This window comes from Megalops cyprinoides, chromosome 1 (genome assembly GCF_013368585.1).
Source record: "Megalops cyprinoides isolate fMegCyp1 chromosome 1, fMegCyp1.pri, whole genome shotgun sequence".
NCBI lineage: Eukaryota > Metazoa > Chordata > Actinopteri > Elopiformes > Megalopidae > Megalops > Megalops cyprinoides.
In genome coordinates this window covers 47,149,794-47,169,473 of record NC_050583.1, presented here as the reverse complement: position 1 = coordinate 47,169,473, position 19,680 = coordinate 47,149,794, and the positions used below count along the sequence as shown (strand labels likewise).

Here is a 19,680-nt window from a genome sequence, read left to right as displayed (position 1 = left end):
CCTCTCACCGCCCTCTCCACCTCTGACTGAGTGATTAACTGTTCAGCTGTTCCACCCCTTTCTCTGGACCATCCCCACAAAAAAACAGAACATTCTGCACACCCCCACGCAGCCGATCCTCCTCACCCCCGCTCCCCTCCACAGATGTGTCCCATCCCCAGCGCTGCGAGGCTTGGCACCGCCACCCCAGCGTCCTGCCAACGCCACCCCGCCCCCCCTGCCGGGGTCAGCGCTAATGAGCGCGCTCCATCATTCTGCTGCGGAGTACGCCCTGCGCTGCCTCCAGGTGGGACACCTGTAACCGCAGCTGCAGAGCGTGCAGATTTAAAACGAAGAGTAAAATGAGAAGCATGGGTTCGGGTCGCCTCTCTGACCCACAGCTTGGGACCGTGCGTAATAAAAGCACTTCCCTTAAGCAAGGCCACGTTCCTGTGCCAGCCTCCTCTGGAGGTCCTGCATGGCCCTGGCTCTAAAAACTGCCATGCAGCATTCATCGGTTCAAAAGTACGCAGTCTGGGCTCCCAGGCTTTCGCTGTGCCTCTGAGGGCAGGCCTTCTTCAGCTGAAAAACCCCCAGAAAACCTCGCTGAAAAGCAGAGCCTGAATTCCCAGAAAAGACCCTTGGGAGGGGGCGTTCGCAGAATTCTCTTCTTGTAGATATCACGATGTCACTAGTGGGGGAGGTCACATGACCAGAGGTGCAAATGGTGACCCTATTTCTAGCGGCCCCCAGACACCCGAGGCAGCTCAGTCTCAGACGAGTTGCACATGAAAACCCTCCCTCTCCGCGTTCATGCACAGCGATGGAATGGGAACAGACACAGCCGGCCTCACTCTGAGCTGGCACACTTAGAGAGCACACGCTTTCAGCTTGCACACTGCCCTTCCTGCTCAGACGGTCCTGATGAACGGAACTGTCCCTCCACATATACGCACTGCAGCTCAATCTGACCACGAAAGAGCCGACGCCAGAGGAGAGGTCCTCTCAGAGCGCCCCTCTCTGCCGTTAGTGCTGTCTGTGAGAGTGACATCCCACCCCCCGCCGCCCCGAGGGAGCAGATTCCAGCTCTGCAGCGGAGACATTTGCAGCTAACAGATGAGGGCAGAGCTGGGACAGACCCTGGGACAGACTGCGTATGGCTGCCCTGTACTGGCGAGGAGCAGGGACAGACAGCCAGCTCCGTCGTCATCAGCATCCTAATGCCTCTCCCACCGGGGCAACATCGGCACCCTCAGCAAGCAGAGCACTTAGAGATGTGTAAATAAATAAATAAAATGTAAATAATCCTATGTATGTGTGTTTCTGCCTGTGTGTATATGTGCATGCATATTTCTGGTTAATTGTTGTTCTGTTGATACATTTATGCAGAAGCTGTTTTGGCAATACACTACCTGTGTGCAGTCATGTGAATAAAGCTTTTCTGAAGTTGAATTTAGGATGTGAGGAGCAGAGGAAAGAAAAGGTGAAGAATGAGAGAGGCAGCAGGGCATGAGGCTGGGGGGGGGCTGCATGGGGGCTCGATCATGGGGGCCGTCGCTGGAAAGAGCCCAGAGGATGATGGGAGGTTCTGTGGCCCAGTTCTGCCACGAACGAGGAGCCCCATCTGTCACTGGGAGGGCTGGGACACGCGCGTGTGCCAACAGCGGCTAGCTCATCTCTCTCTCCCACTCCATTTCTCTCACTCTGTACAATCAGCTCAAACTAACCCCTTCTACACCCCCCCATTCAAAAGAATATCAAGGGATATTACTGGAATCTGGTTAAAGACATACGAGCGGATGTCTAAACTGGTAATGGGCTGTGATTAGATTCCGTCACGCTGGCATGTGTGTGTGTGTGAGTGAGTATGTGTGTGTGTGTGTGTGCGTTACCGTGTGGGGGTGAGGTGTGTGAACAGAAGGAGTGGGCTTGGGGGGGTGGGGGTAGGCTATAGCATCGAGGCTGTTTGGCGGCAATCTGAGCAATCTCCTCGCTGGGTGAGGCAGGCAGCTGGAGGGGTGGATGTGGCATATGCACAGAGAGCGTTTTTAAGTGCTGCGACCGTGCAGGGAGGGTGGGTGGAGACCAGCGCAGCGTGCACTGAGTGTGTTAAAGAGAGATGAGATGCATCTGGGAGATGGACCGGCACAGCGCTGCAATGACTACATCCACAGCTGAGGCTAAGAGCAGCTAAAATGCGCACAAGCACACACACACACACACACACACACACACACACACACACATACACACACACACACATACACACACACACACACACACACACATACACACACACACACATACACATACACACACACACACACATACACACACACATACACACACATACACACACGCACACACATACACACACACACACACACACACATACACACACACATACACACACATACACACACACACACACACACATACACATCCACACACACACACATACACACACACACACACACATACACACACACACACACACACACACACACACACATACACATCCACACACATGCACACACAGACACATACACATCCACACACACACAAACAAACACACGCGCACACACATACACATCCACACACATGCACACACAGACACATGCACACACACACACACACACACACACACACACACATACACATACACATACACATCCACACACACACAAACACACACACACACACACAAACAAACACACATACACATACACATACACATCCACAAATACACATACACATACGTGCACACATACACACACACACACACAAACACAAATACATGCACACAGACACACACGTACTTGGATACACACCCACACACACACACTTGGATACACACACTCACACACAGCACTAATGACTACTTGCCATATGGTCCCTGACTCATCCTCCCTTTTGATGCTGTAATCATTTTCCCATAACATGCACACGCTAAATCATTCATGTCCCTGGCTGGGAGCTTCCCCCACGGCATGGAGGATGTTCACATGCAAAGAGACGCCATTTACCTCCATCACAAGCTGTATGGCTGACCTTCCAGCACACATAAATACTTGATAAAGGACATCATGTTCATTTTATTTCTTTTGCTTCCTGTATGTGTGTGTCTACAGCAGCTATACAGCAGCTAAAAGGCAGCTAGCCTTTTCACCTTGATAAATGCATAAAGTGTATATTTGATGACGCGACAGAAGCAAAGGCACGAGCACAGTGCCTCACGTAGGACTGGAACCGGCAACCTTCTGGTTGCGAGTCCAGCTGTTCAAGTACTGCGCTACAAGGTGTAAAAGACTCTGCAAGAAGACGCACGGCACACTGATCACTCCATGACTCAAAGTGGAAAACAACAGTTCTGACTCCCCAGACTGTTCTGAACCCCGCCCCCCCCCCCACCCCCCAGGCCTGAAAGATGCCCCCTCTGCCTCCCTGCCCCTCCTGTGGGAGTGCACATTTCTGCAAGGACACCTGGCCTATGCCTCCCACAACCTCCAGCAGGCACAGTGCAGATCCTCTGACCTTCACATCATCCGGATGGCACGTTTCATTCATGGAGCCCACTGCATCATCTCATCCAGATTCAGTACAGATCAGTGAATCTGCAGATAAATCGGCGCACCACTGATCCAAAGAGCTATGCCTACAGCCGGCCTGTGGCATAGGCGAATGCTCGGGGTGCTGTCCATCCATAGGGGCACCCCAAATGAGGGAAGAAAAAAAACATTCAAAATTTTTAACTTTTACTATTTTTTACTAATACTATTTTAATACTATTATTTCGAAATGTTACAAAAAAAGCCCACAACAACATAACTACATAGCCTATTTTCTGGGTTGCCCGCAGCATCACCTAATTTTGAGAAATACACTTTTTCTTTTAAGTGTGTTGCATGAACCATCCACTGTCTGCCTCAGAAAACCAGGCATACATTTTTATTGACATCTTAGTCTAGTTAGCCAACGTTAGCCGTGCTTGTAATAGTCAATTAAAATGCTTTTTCCTTTTCCATCCCCTTTTGTAATTAATAGTTGTAACTGTAGGGCTGGGCGATAAAACGATAACAATAATTATCGTGATACTATTTTCCTCGATAGAAATATGACAAATGTTTGATAAATGTTCAATATAATTAATTTCCATTTTTAGATAGCATGCACAGAAATGAATCACAAACTGCCAATCATGTCGCAAGAATAGAGGTAAGCATAGTGCAAGATAGGTTGCACGGTGAGAGGTATAAATTCAGGCCAGCATGTGGTATTGTTTACAGACACAATTGCTGACAGGCTTGAAGTTGGAGTGGAATAAGCAAAATAAGTGAAATGAGCGACACCGAAGAAAAAGCAGTGCCCATGACCAGCTCGAAGTACGAAGACATTGTCGACAAGAAAGATCACTCAACTTCAGTAGTTTGGAGATATTTACAATCCGACAAAAAACAGAGCAGCGTGCACTGCAAACTGTGCCGAAGACACGTGCCATCAAAGACAGGCAACACCACAAACCTATTTCATCATTTGAAACAACATCACCCGTTAGAACAGAAAGTAAGAAATTACAGTCCAAAACGAGTGTCGTTAGTGGACCCTCAACAAGCACCAGGCGAGTATCCAGTGTGACTACCCATTAGCAAACGATCATACCAGCGTTCTCCAGCACTGTGCCTTACGACAAAAAAAAACAAAAAGACACAAAGGCATCACAAATGCAACTGCATATTACATTGCAAATGACATGCTTCCCATTACCACTGTCGAAAATGAGGGATTCAAGAAGCTTATCAGTTGTCACAGGGCAGCTTTAAAACCTGAGACTGTAGACAGACTTGTCTTTCTTGCCTGTAACTTGTAGGGTAATGGCTTTGCTTGTTTAAAACTTGTACAGAAGATACTGACCACAGTTGAGATCTTTCTTTTGTCTATTTATTTTGTTTACATTGTCAGCTAAAACACTTACAAAATGTTTCAAACTGTGTGTACAAAGGGTTTGGCATGCTGAACATGATTAAGATTTCTTTGTCTATTTATTGTTTTATTTATTGACATTATCCTTTAAAACACTTTTAAACTTTGCAGTCTGAGTCATCTTATATGTGTGCTGTATCACAGTGCAGCACTTAATTTTTCTAGTAAGCTATTTATTTTGTTGAGGAAAAAGGAACAAAAAAGGATTTTACTTGATTTTACTCATGCATATTTTGATGTTGAAAAAAGATTTTATCATTATAATTGTTTTAAATGTTCTAACTCAGGTTTGTGAAATGTCCCGCTGTTTGGCCAGTGTTTGTCATGTTCTGACCGTAAAGAATAGTTTAAAACCACAATTAACCGTGGTGGTGGAATTGGCTGCGATGCAAGGAGCACCAGCTAAAATCTTGAGTTGGGTACTAAATTGGTCAGGGCCCTGGCTACGCCCTCAGGTATAATATCCTGTCTCAGGTTCTTTTCTGTCATGATGCTCACAGAAGTTCAGGAACAGCCAAAACAAACGATCATTCAATCAGATTTTGCTATGCATAAAATGTACACCCTCAGTGATGTGGCCAATGACTTCTTCAGGGGCAGGTGCGCAACATTTTAGCTTCCCCCCCGGAAAGCAAAGTCCAACTCAAAAGAGAATCTGCAGCACGATCTCTTTTAAGCGTGCTAACAGTATTACACTAAAGGTAACTCCATTAGAGATAATGTTGCGTTCATGTAATTATAACTGTACGCTAATTACTTATTGACTTGGTGTTACAGTTAGTCAGAATACAAAAAACAACCCTAAGGTTGATTGGTTGAAATCATTAGATCATACAACCAATTAAATTTAAGTGGTTGCTTATTAGGAGGTCAAAAGGTAAAAATCTGAATGGAAAGTCATTTGCATATTCAGCTCATTCTTATGCTGAATTTCAGGTTTAAACATCTATTCATAACAGCTTCTGCACTGCAGGGATTTCATACGTTTTGAAGCCATACATGAACACATGTTTTATGCATTTTTAATCCGCACTTTCAAATCCATGTGCACGAATAAAGACATTCCCTTAAAGAGCATATGACAGGGACACATGCACCTGCCAATTCCCATAATACACTTCTGCAGGCCAGCCCAAGCTCACTGTGACTGGTGCCTAATCCACTGGTTTTTCGATATGCTAGGATCTTTCTTAAAGAGCTTGAAAAGAAAAAAGAATGAATCAGAAAAGCCTGACTAGCAACGCTCCAATTTCCCGCCATGTTAGTTTATTGTTTTTTCCCACTTCTTCAGTTTTGAATTAATTATGTGTTGCTTCTTTTTACATTATATTTATGTTACTGTCATTCAGCAGATGCTCTTATCCAGGACAAGTTACATAGGTTACAGTTTTGACATGACATCCATTTATACAGTTGGATATTTACTGAGGCAATTGTGGGTTAAGTACCTTGCCCAAAGATACAGCAGCAGCGCCCCTGCAGAGAATAAAACCTGCAACCTTTTGGTTTCGAGCCCTGCCGCTTACCACCTCGCCGCACTGTCTGCACACTTTTAGTGTGTTTGCGTTTGCATGGCTTCTCGACCAAAATGGCTTTCTCTGTTATTTATCTGCTTACTTCCTCTGACTTTTCACTTGTTTCTGCTCAGGATTCACACCTCTCCCATGCTGTGCCCCACACACTGCCAGGGCAGAGACCCATTAACACATGCTTGTGCACCGCCTCATAAAAATAGCCCGTTTGCATTTAAATATGTTGAGCAGTCGCCAGCTAATTAATGCCCCGCTGCGCTGAGTGAGATTATTAATGTAGGATGAGGACCGGGCGAGGCGGGCTCTCCGGACGGCCCGATCGATAAGCCTCTCCCTCTCGCAGAGGGGGCGAGATGGCGGGCACGGTGACAGGGACAGTGGCGGTGGTGCACCATGCTTTCGTTTTTGGGAGGGGGGGGAAAAAAAGACAGTAACACGCAACCCCTGCAGAACGCACCGCAATAACTGACTCCCGTTTCCACGGCAACCCAGGCGGAGGAGACAGCGAGAAAGAAGTGGTAGGGGAGAGAGGGAGAGAGAGGGAGAGAGAAGGAAAGGTGAGATAGGTAAAGAGAGAGAGAGAGAAGAGATTTAGACAGAATAGAGAGAAAAGCTTGCATTAAAAGCCTCCTTTTTAAGACAGAAAGAAAAAAGAAAGGAAGAAAGAAAGAAAGAAAAAAAGAAAGAGTGGCATATTCTCTGGTGACCAGGATCTACAATGGATTTCCAATCAAAGAGCAGAACAACCTCCAATCACAGACCAGAACCACACTGAACCTCCAATCACAGACCAGAACCACACTGAACCTCTAATCACAGACCAGAATCACAGTAAACGTCCAATCACAACCTAAACACAAACACTTCCAGCAACACACCAGACAGAACCACAGACCAGCGGCTATACAGTGGCAGTGCAGTCCAGACAACACTGGTTTAACCAGGGACAAAGACCCTGTTACGGCTTCTCCAAGACCCAGATGGCCAGGCAGAATTCAGACATTAAATATGTCATTGTAATGTAAAACCCTGCATGAGCCTGATAAAAGCCATTTCAGGACATTAGGCCTTTTGAATTGAGAATGGAGGGTGCTGTGCGTGTGCATGAGTGTGTGAATTTCTTTTTTGCAGAGCGTAATTACAATAAAATGAATCTCGTTCATAGTCATTATAAATTTCACACTGCTCCATGACACATGAATGGGTCAATAAGTTATTATCTATCTCATCTACTTATTTATTTATTTCGTACAGCAGGATGCTAACGCTGGATGCTACACGTTAGGACAAGCTAAAACGAGCGAGCAGAGAGAACTGGAGGCGGTCTGGGAGAAACCCTCAAGCTCTTCAAGATGTGGGCTCCATTTTCAGCCAGGGCGAAGTACCAGCAGTATGTCTGAGTAGACGGAATCAGGGCAGGCCTATTAAAATCTGACATCCCTGGCCAATAGGCTTGCTGCCCTGTGCGTGACATCACCAGACTGAGGTGGGGGGGGTGGGGGTGGGGGGGGGTTTGCACAGACAGGGGAACCTCTGTGCTGGGTGACTCAGCCACTGCGGGCACGCTGATTTATGCAAGGTTCTTGAAATGTCATAAGGGCGAATGAGATATCCTGCCCCGACCCCTGTTTCTGAGAGAGCCGAAAAGGAGATTAACCGTTTCATTATCTCAATGCCCACACAGACGGGATATGCAAATAAATGCAATTAAATGCACAGCACCCAATATTAAGTTCCCTCTTTGAGGAAAAATAAAACAGAGAAGCAAATATTATGAATCAAATATAATCCAATGTATTGAATATGTTGATATTGCGTTGTTGCAACATCTGTGAAACATTTGTGGGGGGTGGGGGGGGGGCAGGTAACATCATCAAAAATCAGCTGCGGTTAAACCCCCCCGAGGCCATTGCCACCACCCCCAACCAGCTGTCCATACAACGCTCCATTAGTGTGTTACACCCAACACTCCATTACTTATTTCAACATCATATGGTTAAATCATAGCTGCATGTTTTCTGAGCATATTTATGCGCATTATCCATGACTGGTTCACATTTCCTCTGAAATAACTCACTACAAGGATAGCAGTGTGGCATAGTGGTAAGGAACAGGGCTTGTAGCCGAAAGGTTGCTGGTTTGGTTCCCTGCTGGGATGTTGTTCTACCCGTGAGCAAGGTACATAACCTACAACCGCTACAGTGAAAATTCAGCTATATAAATGGATACAATTGTAACCTATGTAAATTGCTCTGGGTAAGAATGTCTGCTAAATAACAGTAATGTTATGTAATGTATAAAGTAAACAAAGATCCTGACTGGGGAAGCAGACTTCTGTCATCCTCTTGGGTCTTCCTAGCACATCTGCTTTGGTTCTGTGTGATCTGAACATTTGCCAAAGCACTTCAAGTTATGGTCATGGGGATAACAGCAGAGCCCCAAGTAGGAATCAAGCCTGCAACTTTCAGGTGAGGAGCACAAATCCTTAACTGCAATACCATGCTGCCGCCCCACCAAGTTTGCCAAAGCACTTCAGGTTAAGCATCACATTCATGGCGATAACAGCAGCACACCAGCACAGCTCCAGGTGTGACCGAGTCAGTACCTGATCTCCCGTCCCTCTGGAAGTCCACGTGGTACCACTCCCCGTCGTTGACCTTCTTGTTGACGGCACGGGTCTTGGTGGTGCCGGAGCCCATGTCCAGCAGCAGGTAGAGGTGTCCGTCCAGCATCTCGATGGCAAAGAAGTCGACACGCAGCGTCTGCGGGCCGCGGGCGTCCTTCTGCCGCTTGGGCTTGCCGTGGCTGAAGAGCAGCAGGCCGTTGGGCTCAGTGGTGCGGAAGTCCAGTGAGATGGAGCCCGTCTTCTTGGCGTTCCACTTGCTTAGCGTGATGTAGGACTCAGGCGTCTCGAAGGTGATGGGGTCCAGCGTGGCCACGTTCTCGCATTTGAAGGCCACCACCCCGTGCACCTTCATCTTGGCGTCGCCCTGCTTGGCCAGCCGGGACAGCTCCAGCCTCACATCATTGTTCTTGTAAACGACCTGTTTTACGATTTGTTGGGGGGGTAGATGGGGGGGTGGGGGTGGGGGGGGAGAGGGGAACGTACAAAAATGAACACTCCTTTTTTATTAGGGAGGGAGGTTTCAGGGAACGTACAAAAGGATAAGCAGATTACACCCTACATTTTAATCAGAATCAGTTCCAGTGGGACTGGGGAATTCTATTTGCAGAAGACAGAGCCCACCTACTGCAAAAACAGCCCCAGCCCCCCCCCCCCCCCCCCCCCAAAATGAAAAAAAAAACCCTCACTGAAATGAGATCCGTCACTGGGCTCTCAGCAACCCCACTTACCTGCCTGCCAAAAATAGGCTGGAAATACCGTTAATGCCGCCAACACCACCAATGCCGCCAACGCCGCCAACGCTGCGGTGGTTTGACGCCTCGGCCGGCCCTGCCAAGAGCGTGTTCACAGAGAGAGCTGATAATGGAGCCTTGTCTATGCTAACCAGGCTGCCTGAGGCTCGGATACATTCTCCTTCACACCCTGCCTCTGCCGAGATGCAAAGACCCGTTTAGCCCAGATACGTCTGACTGAGAAAGAGAAAGGGGGGGAGGGAGAAAGAAAGTACCTGAGATGGAGGGAGAGAGAAAGAAGGAGAGATCAAGGCAGAGAGACAGAAAGAGAAAGAACGAGAGAGAGAGGGAGGAAGAAAGAGTGAGACAGAAAGCAAGTGCCTAAGACAGAGGGAGAGAAAACCAGGGAAAAGGAAGAAGAGACCCAGCCAGAGAGATAGAAAGAGAAAGACTTTCTGCTCTTGAAAGAGTGGCTGCTTCACTCTTCTAAATGCTGTGGTTCAGAGACTTCACCAGAAAACAAAAAACTAAATGCTGTCAAACCATAAAAAGAAATTTCACCCTGGCAGAGTACCTGATCACCATCAAAAACACAAAACAGAGGCCAATCCTGACCAAATACCATCTCAGTGATCACCACCTGGCAAACCAGGGATGACAAACCCTGTGATAACTGCAAGAATCACTTTCAAATGCACCGTAATAAACACTCCAAGGCAGGAGAAATGTCCAGCATGACGGAAAGAGAGAGCTTCTTTCCCATCAGAGTGTCTGGCTGTAAGGCCGTTCATTTCTCTGCAGCAGGGTACATATTTGCGACGGCAAAATCTCTGACAACCCATGCATTTCTGAAATGACAGGGAAGGTCCTCCTTTTAACTGGTCTTCTCTCCGCTCATGTGGAAAAGTTAAAGGATGTTGTCCTCCCACAAAGAGCTGAACTGTCGCTAGGACACAACACCAGATTCCTCAAGCAAACATCTGCCGCTGTCAGAGACACAGATACGGCATGTTTACACCATGTCACGCAGTGCCAAAGGACAGGGAACTCCCAGAAGGGTTAAAGGTCATGCCTAATTTTAGCGAGGCCTTCCATTCTGAGCTGGTGTAACACTGGGTATGGCAGCATGCCACTATAGAAACACTGCAGGTTTTGGGGATACATACAGAACCACCTTTTAATACGCGGCACTAACACTCACTAACTTTAGACTATCCAAAATGGCGACCTTGCTGCTGGGCACATCCAACTGAAGCTTCAAGCAATGATTGAAACGACTGTTTTGCTACAGTTACGACATAACGCTGTTTATGGAGATCTTACTAATGATCTGACCTTTGCACCGTCAGCGTCCAACCCGCTGCCCTCACCTATTAGAGGAATGGTGTGTCGCTCCAATACCCTATTCCAACTAAGACTGCAGTGCTGGTTTTATTTGCCATTTACGAACACCAGGGGGCACTGCTTCTGCATTTGAGCATGCCAGGGCAAACCGCAGGCTATAACTGCATGGTGCAGCAAGGCCACTGCAGGGAGCCATGGCAACCAGTCTGACGCATTCTGTGGAGATGCACAGAATATTCCTGATTCAGTGCAGATAAGTTTTTTGTGATGGGGGGTGGGGGGAGGTTTGTGTGGGGGTTTGGACAAAGGAAAAAAAAAAACCCTACACTTCAGACCAAGTGGCAAACTGCAAGGTAGTCAATAGAGCTCTCTTGTAATTCAGCTTCGATTTGAAATGAAGGCCTTCCCGGATGGAGATAATAGCATGCAGGTGAGATAAGGGGATATCGATGATGCTTCAGAAATGCCAATCCGCTCCGCCAGCCCTGACATTCTCAGCAGCTAAACGAGCCGCAATCCTTGCTCACATCCTTTCTTTCCTTTATTCCCCTCTGGTAATTTTAACCCTTTCGCACGTGACTTATTTTATGCTATGTAGCGTGCATGTTACATTACATGGCTTGTTATGTTTTCAGAAGTGTTATCAAGCTTCTCAGAGTTTTCACCGCTGCATTTGCTATACTTTGTAACATTAAATCACTGTTTCCTCATGGCTAATGTTAGCTAGAATTTTTAGTGTCCTAATCACACTGATTTGACCGTACGCATGAAAGGGCTAATCACACCAGGGTGTGACCGTATGCGTGAAAGGGTTAACTGTGTATTTAACTCAATTTATGAAAGCTTGGGGATAATGCCACTTTTGATAAAGTGTATAAAACACCCCCTTGCACACGGTGACAGCCATCGGTCTGAAGGTCTGATGTGTGAAAAGGATGAACCCAAATGTGCAAATGTGTATAAATATGTGTGTGTGTGTTGTGTGCATGTGTGTGCTTCTGTGTGGGAGAGGGACAGAGTGTGTGTGTGTGTGTGTGTGTGTGTGTATGCATGGACTAATGTAAACGTGATAACATCCATTGTTACCCACCCCATATCAGAATTCTGTTACCCAGCGATCTGATCCCAGCTCAGAACTTAAGACACCCTCACCCCTCGCCTCTGACAGGGGTGACATGCCCGAATCACATGACAGCTCCCATAATGCTCTGTGCTGCAGGTACGCTCTGCTGCAGTCCTCTGTGTTACAGCTGCCCTGGGTGCTTTTCTTCTGTGTCTAGTTTCAAATAAGTTTAACTGCAAGACAGAAAGAAAGAAAAAGACAAACAAAACGCTCCTTTGATCTTGAAAATTTGGGTTGTTTCCTGGCTGTGTTTGTTATAATATCACATGGCATTGATGATGTCCATATTTTATTGCTGGGCTTGGCGTGCTAACAGGAGGAAACAGATGTATGAGTGTGTCTCTGTTCATATGCGGATGTGTTTATGTTTGTGAATGAGAGTGCGCATGTGTGTGGGTGTGTGTGTGTGTTCACGAGTGGAAAACAGTACAGTACAGTGTGTGTATGTGTGTGTAAGAGAGAGAGACAGTGAGAAAAGTGAAGAAAACGTGTGATTGTGTGTGTGTGTGTGTGTGTGTGATATGTAAGAGAGAGAGACAGAGAGTGAGGTGATGTCTAAATGTTTATGTGTGTGTGTATGCACGTACATAGGCCTGCGTGTATGTACAATGCTGACCAAGTCCTTGAGAGGAGCCTCAGTTGATGGATGCTCCCTGTGAAATAAATAAAAAATAAAAATTCTGAGCGTCTAAGCGAATCAGCTGTCCCCAAGCACACAGCGCTCATCAGACACAGCGAACAGAAGGCCATTCAATCTCGGCAAACAAAAACACAGGGCAGGGGTGAGCTCTCAATCCTCTTACGGAGTGGATTACACACCATGCGGGCACCACTGCCATTATCACAGCTCAGCACAATGCTGGCTGATCCCAGACCAGCAGCAGACACACCCGTCACGTGACACGAGAGAAACCTGCATTAACCTTTGACCTGCACTTCCCACATGCTTGCTAATTGGCCTTTGATCGTTCTCTTATTGGTTAGGAATGGCATCTCTGGCTGTTCTCTGTGCAGATTTGCAAAACCAGAGCTGCACACAAAAAGATGTAGCTGATCACAGCCACTGCTAAACACAAACCACAGCTGTCCAACTCATGTACTGTATCAGTATATTATCATTAAACAACCCTTAAAAAAGTAATGGATATCGGGACTTTCTTCTGTCATAACAAATATGTTGATGAAATATGTATGCAGTGCTTTAGGTGTCAGTAATTAAGCATGAATAATTAACCATTCATAATTTGCAGTCTGTTCACCTGCTCGGTTTTAATGCTCTGAACCCTGTGCAGCAGCGTGAGGAGGGAGCAGCATTTTCTCTTTTTGAATACCAAAATGGCTGCGGGAGGTTTTCCAGCCACGCGGCTTTCTGCACCGTCTCGGGCGAAGCTGTGAGCCTCAGACCTCCTGCGTTCCTTCTGCTCCCTCCTTGCGGGGCGTTTAAAGAATGACAGCAAAGCTAAAACGCTGCACCGCGTACCAGCTCATCATACGCGCGCTTCTTTTAATTAGTCTCTTCTCCGCTCCTGCAGAAAAGTAAATGATGGTCGTCCTCCCACACGGAGAGGAACTGTCGCTAGGATACAATTCCAGATTCCTCACACAAACACCTGCCTCTGTCAGAGAGACAGCATGTTTATACCACGCCAAGGACAGGCAACTCCCAGAGGGGTTAAAGGTCATGCCCAAATTGCCTGAGGCCTTTTTTTTTAACTTTCTGTACCATGTCTGGACAACGATTGAAACTTGGTCATGCAGCGCTTCTAATATTGTGACTCTAATATTGATGGCTGTTTACTTGTGTTGTACTCTGCCTCACTTGTAAGTCACCTTGGATAAAAGCATCTGCTAAATGGGCTCCCGAGTGGCTCAGTCGGTAAAAGCACTCGTTCTGAGTGTAGACTGAACGCTACGGCCCAGGTTTGAACTCGACCGTGTCACTAGCTGACAGTGACCAGGAGCTCACAGGCGGAACACATTGGCTTCGTTCCGCCAGGGATAGGGGTGGGTACGTTGGCAGGGGCTTCGGTCCGATTAGCAACAACGACCCCTGCTGGTCGATCGGGCACCTATGGTCCATGTGCCAAAGCTGCATATGAAATGACTTCCTCCGACTCATCTCTGTGCTAGCTTAGCTTGTGGAGCACAGTGCGAAAAGAAGCAGCGGCTGACATCATGTGTCTTGGAGGAGGGCACGTGCTTGTCCACACTCTCCCGGATTGACAGTGGGGGTTGTGCAATGGGACTGAATGATAACAAATTGGACATTATGGGAATTGGTCATTCCAAATTGGGGAGAAAATGGAAAAAAGCATCTGCTAAATGAAGAGATGTAACTGTTAATGTTCTGATGCCGTTCTGAGCAGGTGTGACACTCTCCACCTGGGCGGCACATACAATCCAACATGGCAGTGCTGCTGCCAAAGCTTTCAGAGAGGGCGGAAGCTGCTCTGAAACGCATAAAGGGCCTGAGCCAAAGCTGTCACGCTCTCATTACTGCACTCTCTTCCTCCTCAGAGCGTATTTAACGTATGCCAATGAGAGGAAGAAGTGGTGGTCAGCCACTGAGCGTCGCCTTTGTCATCCTCATTATCGGCACAGGATGCTAATGGCTTAATCTATACAATTTACAGCTCATGAAGCTCTGCTTTTCCACAGAGGATTCTCCTGTTTTTTTTGTTTAATGAACACTGAAGCAGTCTGCAGGATGGCTGGAAGCACTCTGGAACCTCCATGCCAAGTTTGCCAGCTTTCAGGCTTTAATACTGATTCTGGCAAAAAAAAAAACAGGAAGAGAGGCTGAAAATAACAGCCAATTAAAGCAGAGAGATTCTTTGCAACGCTTTGTGCCGGGCTTTGGATCTACTGTCCACCTCTGTTACCAAGGAAACGAGAGAAGCCCCATCACTGAAAAAGCCCACTTCTGGCACCATTGCCCTCAAAATCTTATTGGATCATCACAGAGGGGGTCTGACAAGCTTTGTAGCTCTCTCAGCAATAGACTCATCTTTTTGTATTTGTCTTTATTACAATAAGGGGAATACTTAAATACCGTTCACTATTGACAATTTTAAAATAAAATTGTCTATATCAGCTAAGACTCACGCTAGAGAGCATGAATCCACTCAAGGCCCTGGGATCAAAGTGGCTCACTAACTATGCAAGGTCAAAGGTCACGGTTGGAGGACACCATTCTGAAAACTGCAAGTCACAGAATGACGCTGGAATCGAGGTCAAGCCTAAGAGGACATGGCCAGCCAGCTAAGGATTTAAATGTTTAAACTAAAAATTCATAGAGAAACCAAATGAATGCAGTTCCCACAGAACATATTGCTGTTCCATGTTGACAGAGGAATTGACAGGCAAATGAAACATATATGGCTGTTATATGCAAGACGAATGCTGCATTGGGTCAGAGCATTACAGGAAACACACTACACTAAGCATAAACCCAGATAACTTAATAACTAGAAGTGGGAACTCACAGTAAAGAAGAAATAAAATTAAAAACGATGATCTGAAATAGGATATCCCTATCCCGGTCCGAGGCACGGATTTAATTTATGCAGAAACAGTTCTTGCGTCCAGTGCGCCTGCGGTCCCACTCTGTGAGCTGGCTTTCTCTCCAGCTGAGATCCTCATTAGAAGAGAGCTCAGCTGGAAATACCAGCGTGGAGAGAGTGGCCCCGGGACCCATGGCAGGAAACACTGAACTAAACAACCATCTTTGCATATTTTAAGCCACTCTCACAGAGCATATTCTTCATATCCCATAACGTCAGCGTTGCCGTCTGTTTTTTTTTTTTCCCCTGTTCTTGTTTCTTCCTGTGCTTTTTTTCTCCTTTTGCAGCCCATGAGTGAGTGAGTGGGAGGCAGCGTCTCTCAGACCTGACAGCCGGGTGTTATGCAGGGCGATATAAACAGCAGAAGGGAAAAATCCTGTGAAATACGGAGGAAAAATCGATCGAGGTGAGAGCGATCTCATGGTGGCCTTTTCTTGGGGCGGTAAGGCGTGACGGCCCCAGACGAAGGTCACCTCTGTGCGCCGCCTCCCACTCTGAGACAGGAGGGCCGTGACTCACCCCTCCCCATCGCAATGGAGCAGCACGACCGTAACTCTCCCCTTCTCTATCCCTCGACAGCGTACATGTCATCAGTCCGTGCCCACCGCTCACGCGCATGTGTCATCCGTGTACGCCCACTGCTAAACAGATATTTATACACCACCGGCCTGTCACCTCTCTCTCAGCCCAGGATACGTGTCATCTGCCTGAGCCCACTGTCGCACGTGGCTTGTCAGCGGCTCGAACGTGTCATCAAACAGCGCCCATGACGCCTCTAATTTATCCACTCCAGAGATGGAGAAGGACCGTCCCCGCTGAGAGTGCTTTGGCAGTGATATCTCGGCCCTGGTTTTAGAAGTACCTCCTAACCTACATGTTAACATTTTGAAACTGTCACTTCAAACTATTTCACCTGGAAAACAGAAAATAAAAAGATGAAGGACACACAAACAAGTCAGTTTGGCCATCTGCTCCTAAAAACCTCTGTGGTATAGTGTATGTGTTGAATTTCGCCAGATTTCATGCAAAGGTTGTTCAAAGTTAAACTCTACACGTGCAGAGTGGATTCCAAATGAGTTCACACTCTTAATGAAAATGTCAAAACAATTCTTTCTCAAGAAATTGTGCAAACAGCATTTTGCACTAAAAACATCCAGTCTGTGTCATCTATACACAAAAACATCCACTGTCAATTCTGCACACAGCAATATGACACAGAGCATCTGTTTGTTAAAAAATGTGCCTGCTAAAAAATAAGGAAAACAATGATGAAATTAATTAACACCTCACTATCAGTATTTTTAGTTTGGTGAGAAGATGCTGCCTGTAGATTTTTATGAGGCTGTCTTTTCTCAGTGCCAGAGGGCGATCTGACTGCTTCTCCTCTGGGAGTTTCTCCAGCTTGTTCAGGTTTCTCAGTTCCTGCTCCAGAGTCACTTCCTGGAGAATGAACCGCAAGCGATCACAACGGACTGAGGTCTGGGCATTACAATGGCCAGTCCCAGAACACTGATTTCATCTTTCCCTCTAACCATTCCCTTAGACTCTGCGGACCTTTGTTTCATGATTTTTATCAAGCTGGAGTGTCCTTTCGTCAATCAAAGATAGAGCTTTATCACAAAGAAAACCCATCTCTTAACTAAGACGGCCGCAGTATATGTCTGAATACAGTTTTCCCTCAGCCCTGAGAAGAGCCCTAGGATCAGATAGTGTGAATAAACCCCACAGTGAAACAGATCCACCTCCGTGTTTCACAGGGAGTGGTGCTACTCTCAGCAGGAGCTCCACAGTCCCAAGTGTCATTAAGAGTCAGTCTGCTCTGTTTTCCTCTGAGCTGTGGCATCTGAGGAGGTTTCTTCCTTTTATCTCTGCTTAGTATCGCCAGATTCACACACAGCAAATGTAGCATCCTGTAGTTCTCTCACCTTGCTCTCACCTTAAAACTCCCACCTGGAGTTCTGGAGTTCACCTGGGAATTTCCACCTGAGCCCTGTCACCTGATCCCATTCACTCAGGCCCTCCTACCTCAGCTCTAACCCCTGAGCACTCTCCCCTGGGAACTCCTACCTCAGCCCTCTCACCTGAGCCATATCACCTGGGCAATCCTACCTCAGCCCTTAGACACCCTAGAGGTGAGAAGGGAAAGGGCAGGTAGGTGCTTAATGATGCAAGAAACAGCAGCATGGGGGTTGTGTTTCATGCCAGCCTGATAATTCTCTGTACACCTCCCAATATTTGTTGGGATTTGTTGGGAGTTGCCCAATATTCTGAAGTTGAAAAAAAAGAATGTATTACACAATCTCCCCATCATAAGATGTTACCTAACGATGTATTATGCCAATCTAACATTACAACTATGTAAGAATTATAGCTAAAATGCCACAAAAATGTTATTACCTGGGGATACAGCTATGGGCATAGAGGACACCCAAATCTAATTCTTGACAATGCAGTCAAGAAAAGAGTAACATTGTGATTACTGTTCCTACGTTTCCATTAGACTTGTGAGAGTTGAATTTTGAGAGCTGATGAGGAACACCAGTACTAGCTCAGTGGAAGGGGGAGGAATTTGTACTTAACTCTGAAAGCCCCATCACCCTATACTCTGCTCGCTGAAAGAAGTCCAGAGACGTGCTGAATGCATGCTCACTTGCATGCCTTTATGCGTGGTTAGCATAGTGGAAGTGCAGGAGGTCTGAGAGATTTTGGATCATTTACCTAGAAAAGCTACACCACAAACAAAATGTCCACAGCCTTATCTTTCAAACACACAATGTCACAACTAACACGCTACTCTACACAGGTCATGCAGTGTCTGTTGTACCCTGATTTGCCTGTTCACTGAGCTGTGCAGACCGGCTGTCTTTAAATATTCATGTTTGCTGCTCTCCCTTTGAGTGAAAGGAGGTCATTGAGTGTCTCCAAATATTATTGCCAAGGTTAGCTTTCGTTTCTCATCACAACTTGGTTTAAGAATCTACTTCATTGACAGTCATTGACGGTCATGGTTTATAACTGCTCTGATAACACTAACAAACTCTACCTTTTGAAACCTGGGTGAAGTCACTATTCAGTGGAGGCTCATGTAATCAGAAGGTAAGAAAAATAATAATAAATAGTAATACATCACGGTACACAATCGATCACTCATCAAAGCATCAGCCACAGGAAATCCCATTGCAAGGTAAGCCACCGTGCACGAATTCCGGAACACGAATGTTCTGCAAATAGAATTCCGCATCACCACAGACCAGCCAATCCTGGAACTGAAGGAAGGGGCGCTGCATCCTAGCCAGGACATGCTAGCCACGGCATGCGATCTGTGTTTACCTCCTTCAGGCAGCCCATAAAGTTGTTGCTAACGGGCGATCCCGGCAGGTCGGCCGTGCTAGGGCTGCCTCCGACATAGAAAAAGTCATCGGAGCCTAGCATGGTGTAGTCCTCTTGTGTATATCCCGTGGTGGTCAGAATTCCATCCACGGATATTGTTACCTAGGCAACAAAGCACAGGAAAAGGACACGCTATACTCATAGCACACACAGAATGGAGTCTGGCTTTTCCCCCGCTAAGGCCTCGTCTCTTTCTCCTACTTTTTCATTTTTCTTTCATTTTTTCTTTTCTTTTTTTTTGTCTCAAACCCATTTTCATGTCTGTTTCATTTCTTTTTATCCGTATTTTTTATTTTGTTGTTTATTTGGTTCAGTTTGGTGTCGAATCCCAGTCTGCTAGCCCTTGTAAGAAAGTTAAACTAGTCAGGGAGCCAAAGGATTGCCCAGTGTTAGTGTCACCCCTACTGCAACT

At 46.5% G+C, this 19,680-nt stretch overlaps 1 protein-coding gene across 23 annotated transcripts in view; it reads right to left on the bottom strand.

Annotated features, from left to right (window-relative positions):
* Nucleotides 1-19,680, bottom strand: part of nrxn1a (neurexin 1a) — a 216,175-nt gene that overhangs the window by 114,940 nt on the left and 81,555 nt on the right. For all 23 annotated transcript variants that reach the window (XM_036526873.1, XM_036526893.1, XM_036526981.1 and 20 more), the window contains 2 exons: nucleotides 19,209-19,370; nucleotides 9,097-9,535 (listed from right to left, as the gene is read on the bottom strand). In XM_036526873.1, the coding sequence (XP_036382766.1) occupies nucleotides 9,097-9,535; nucleotides 19,209-19,370 (601 nt within the window). The remainder of the gene's footprint in view (nucleotides 1-9,096; nucleotides 9,536-19,208; nucleotides 19,371-19,680) is intronic.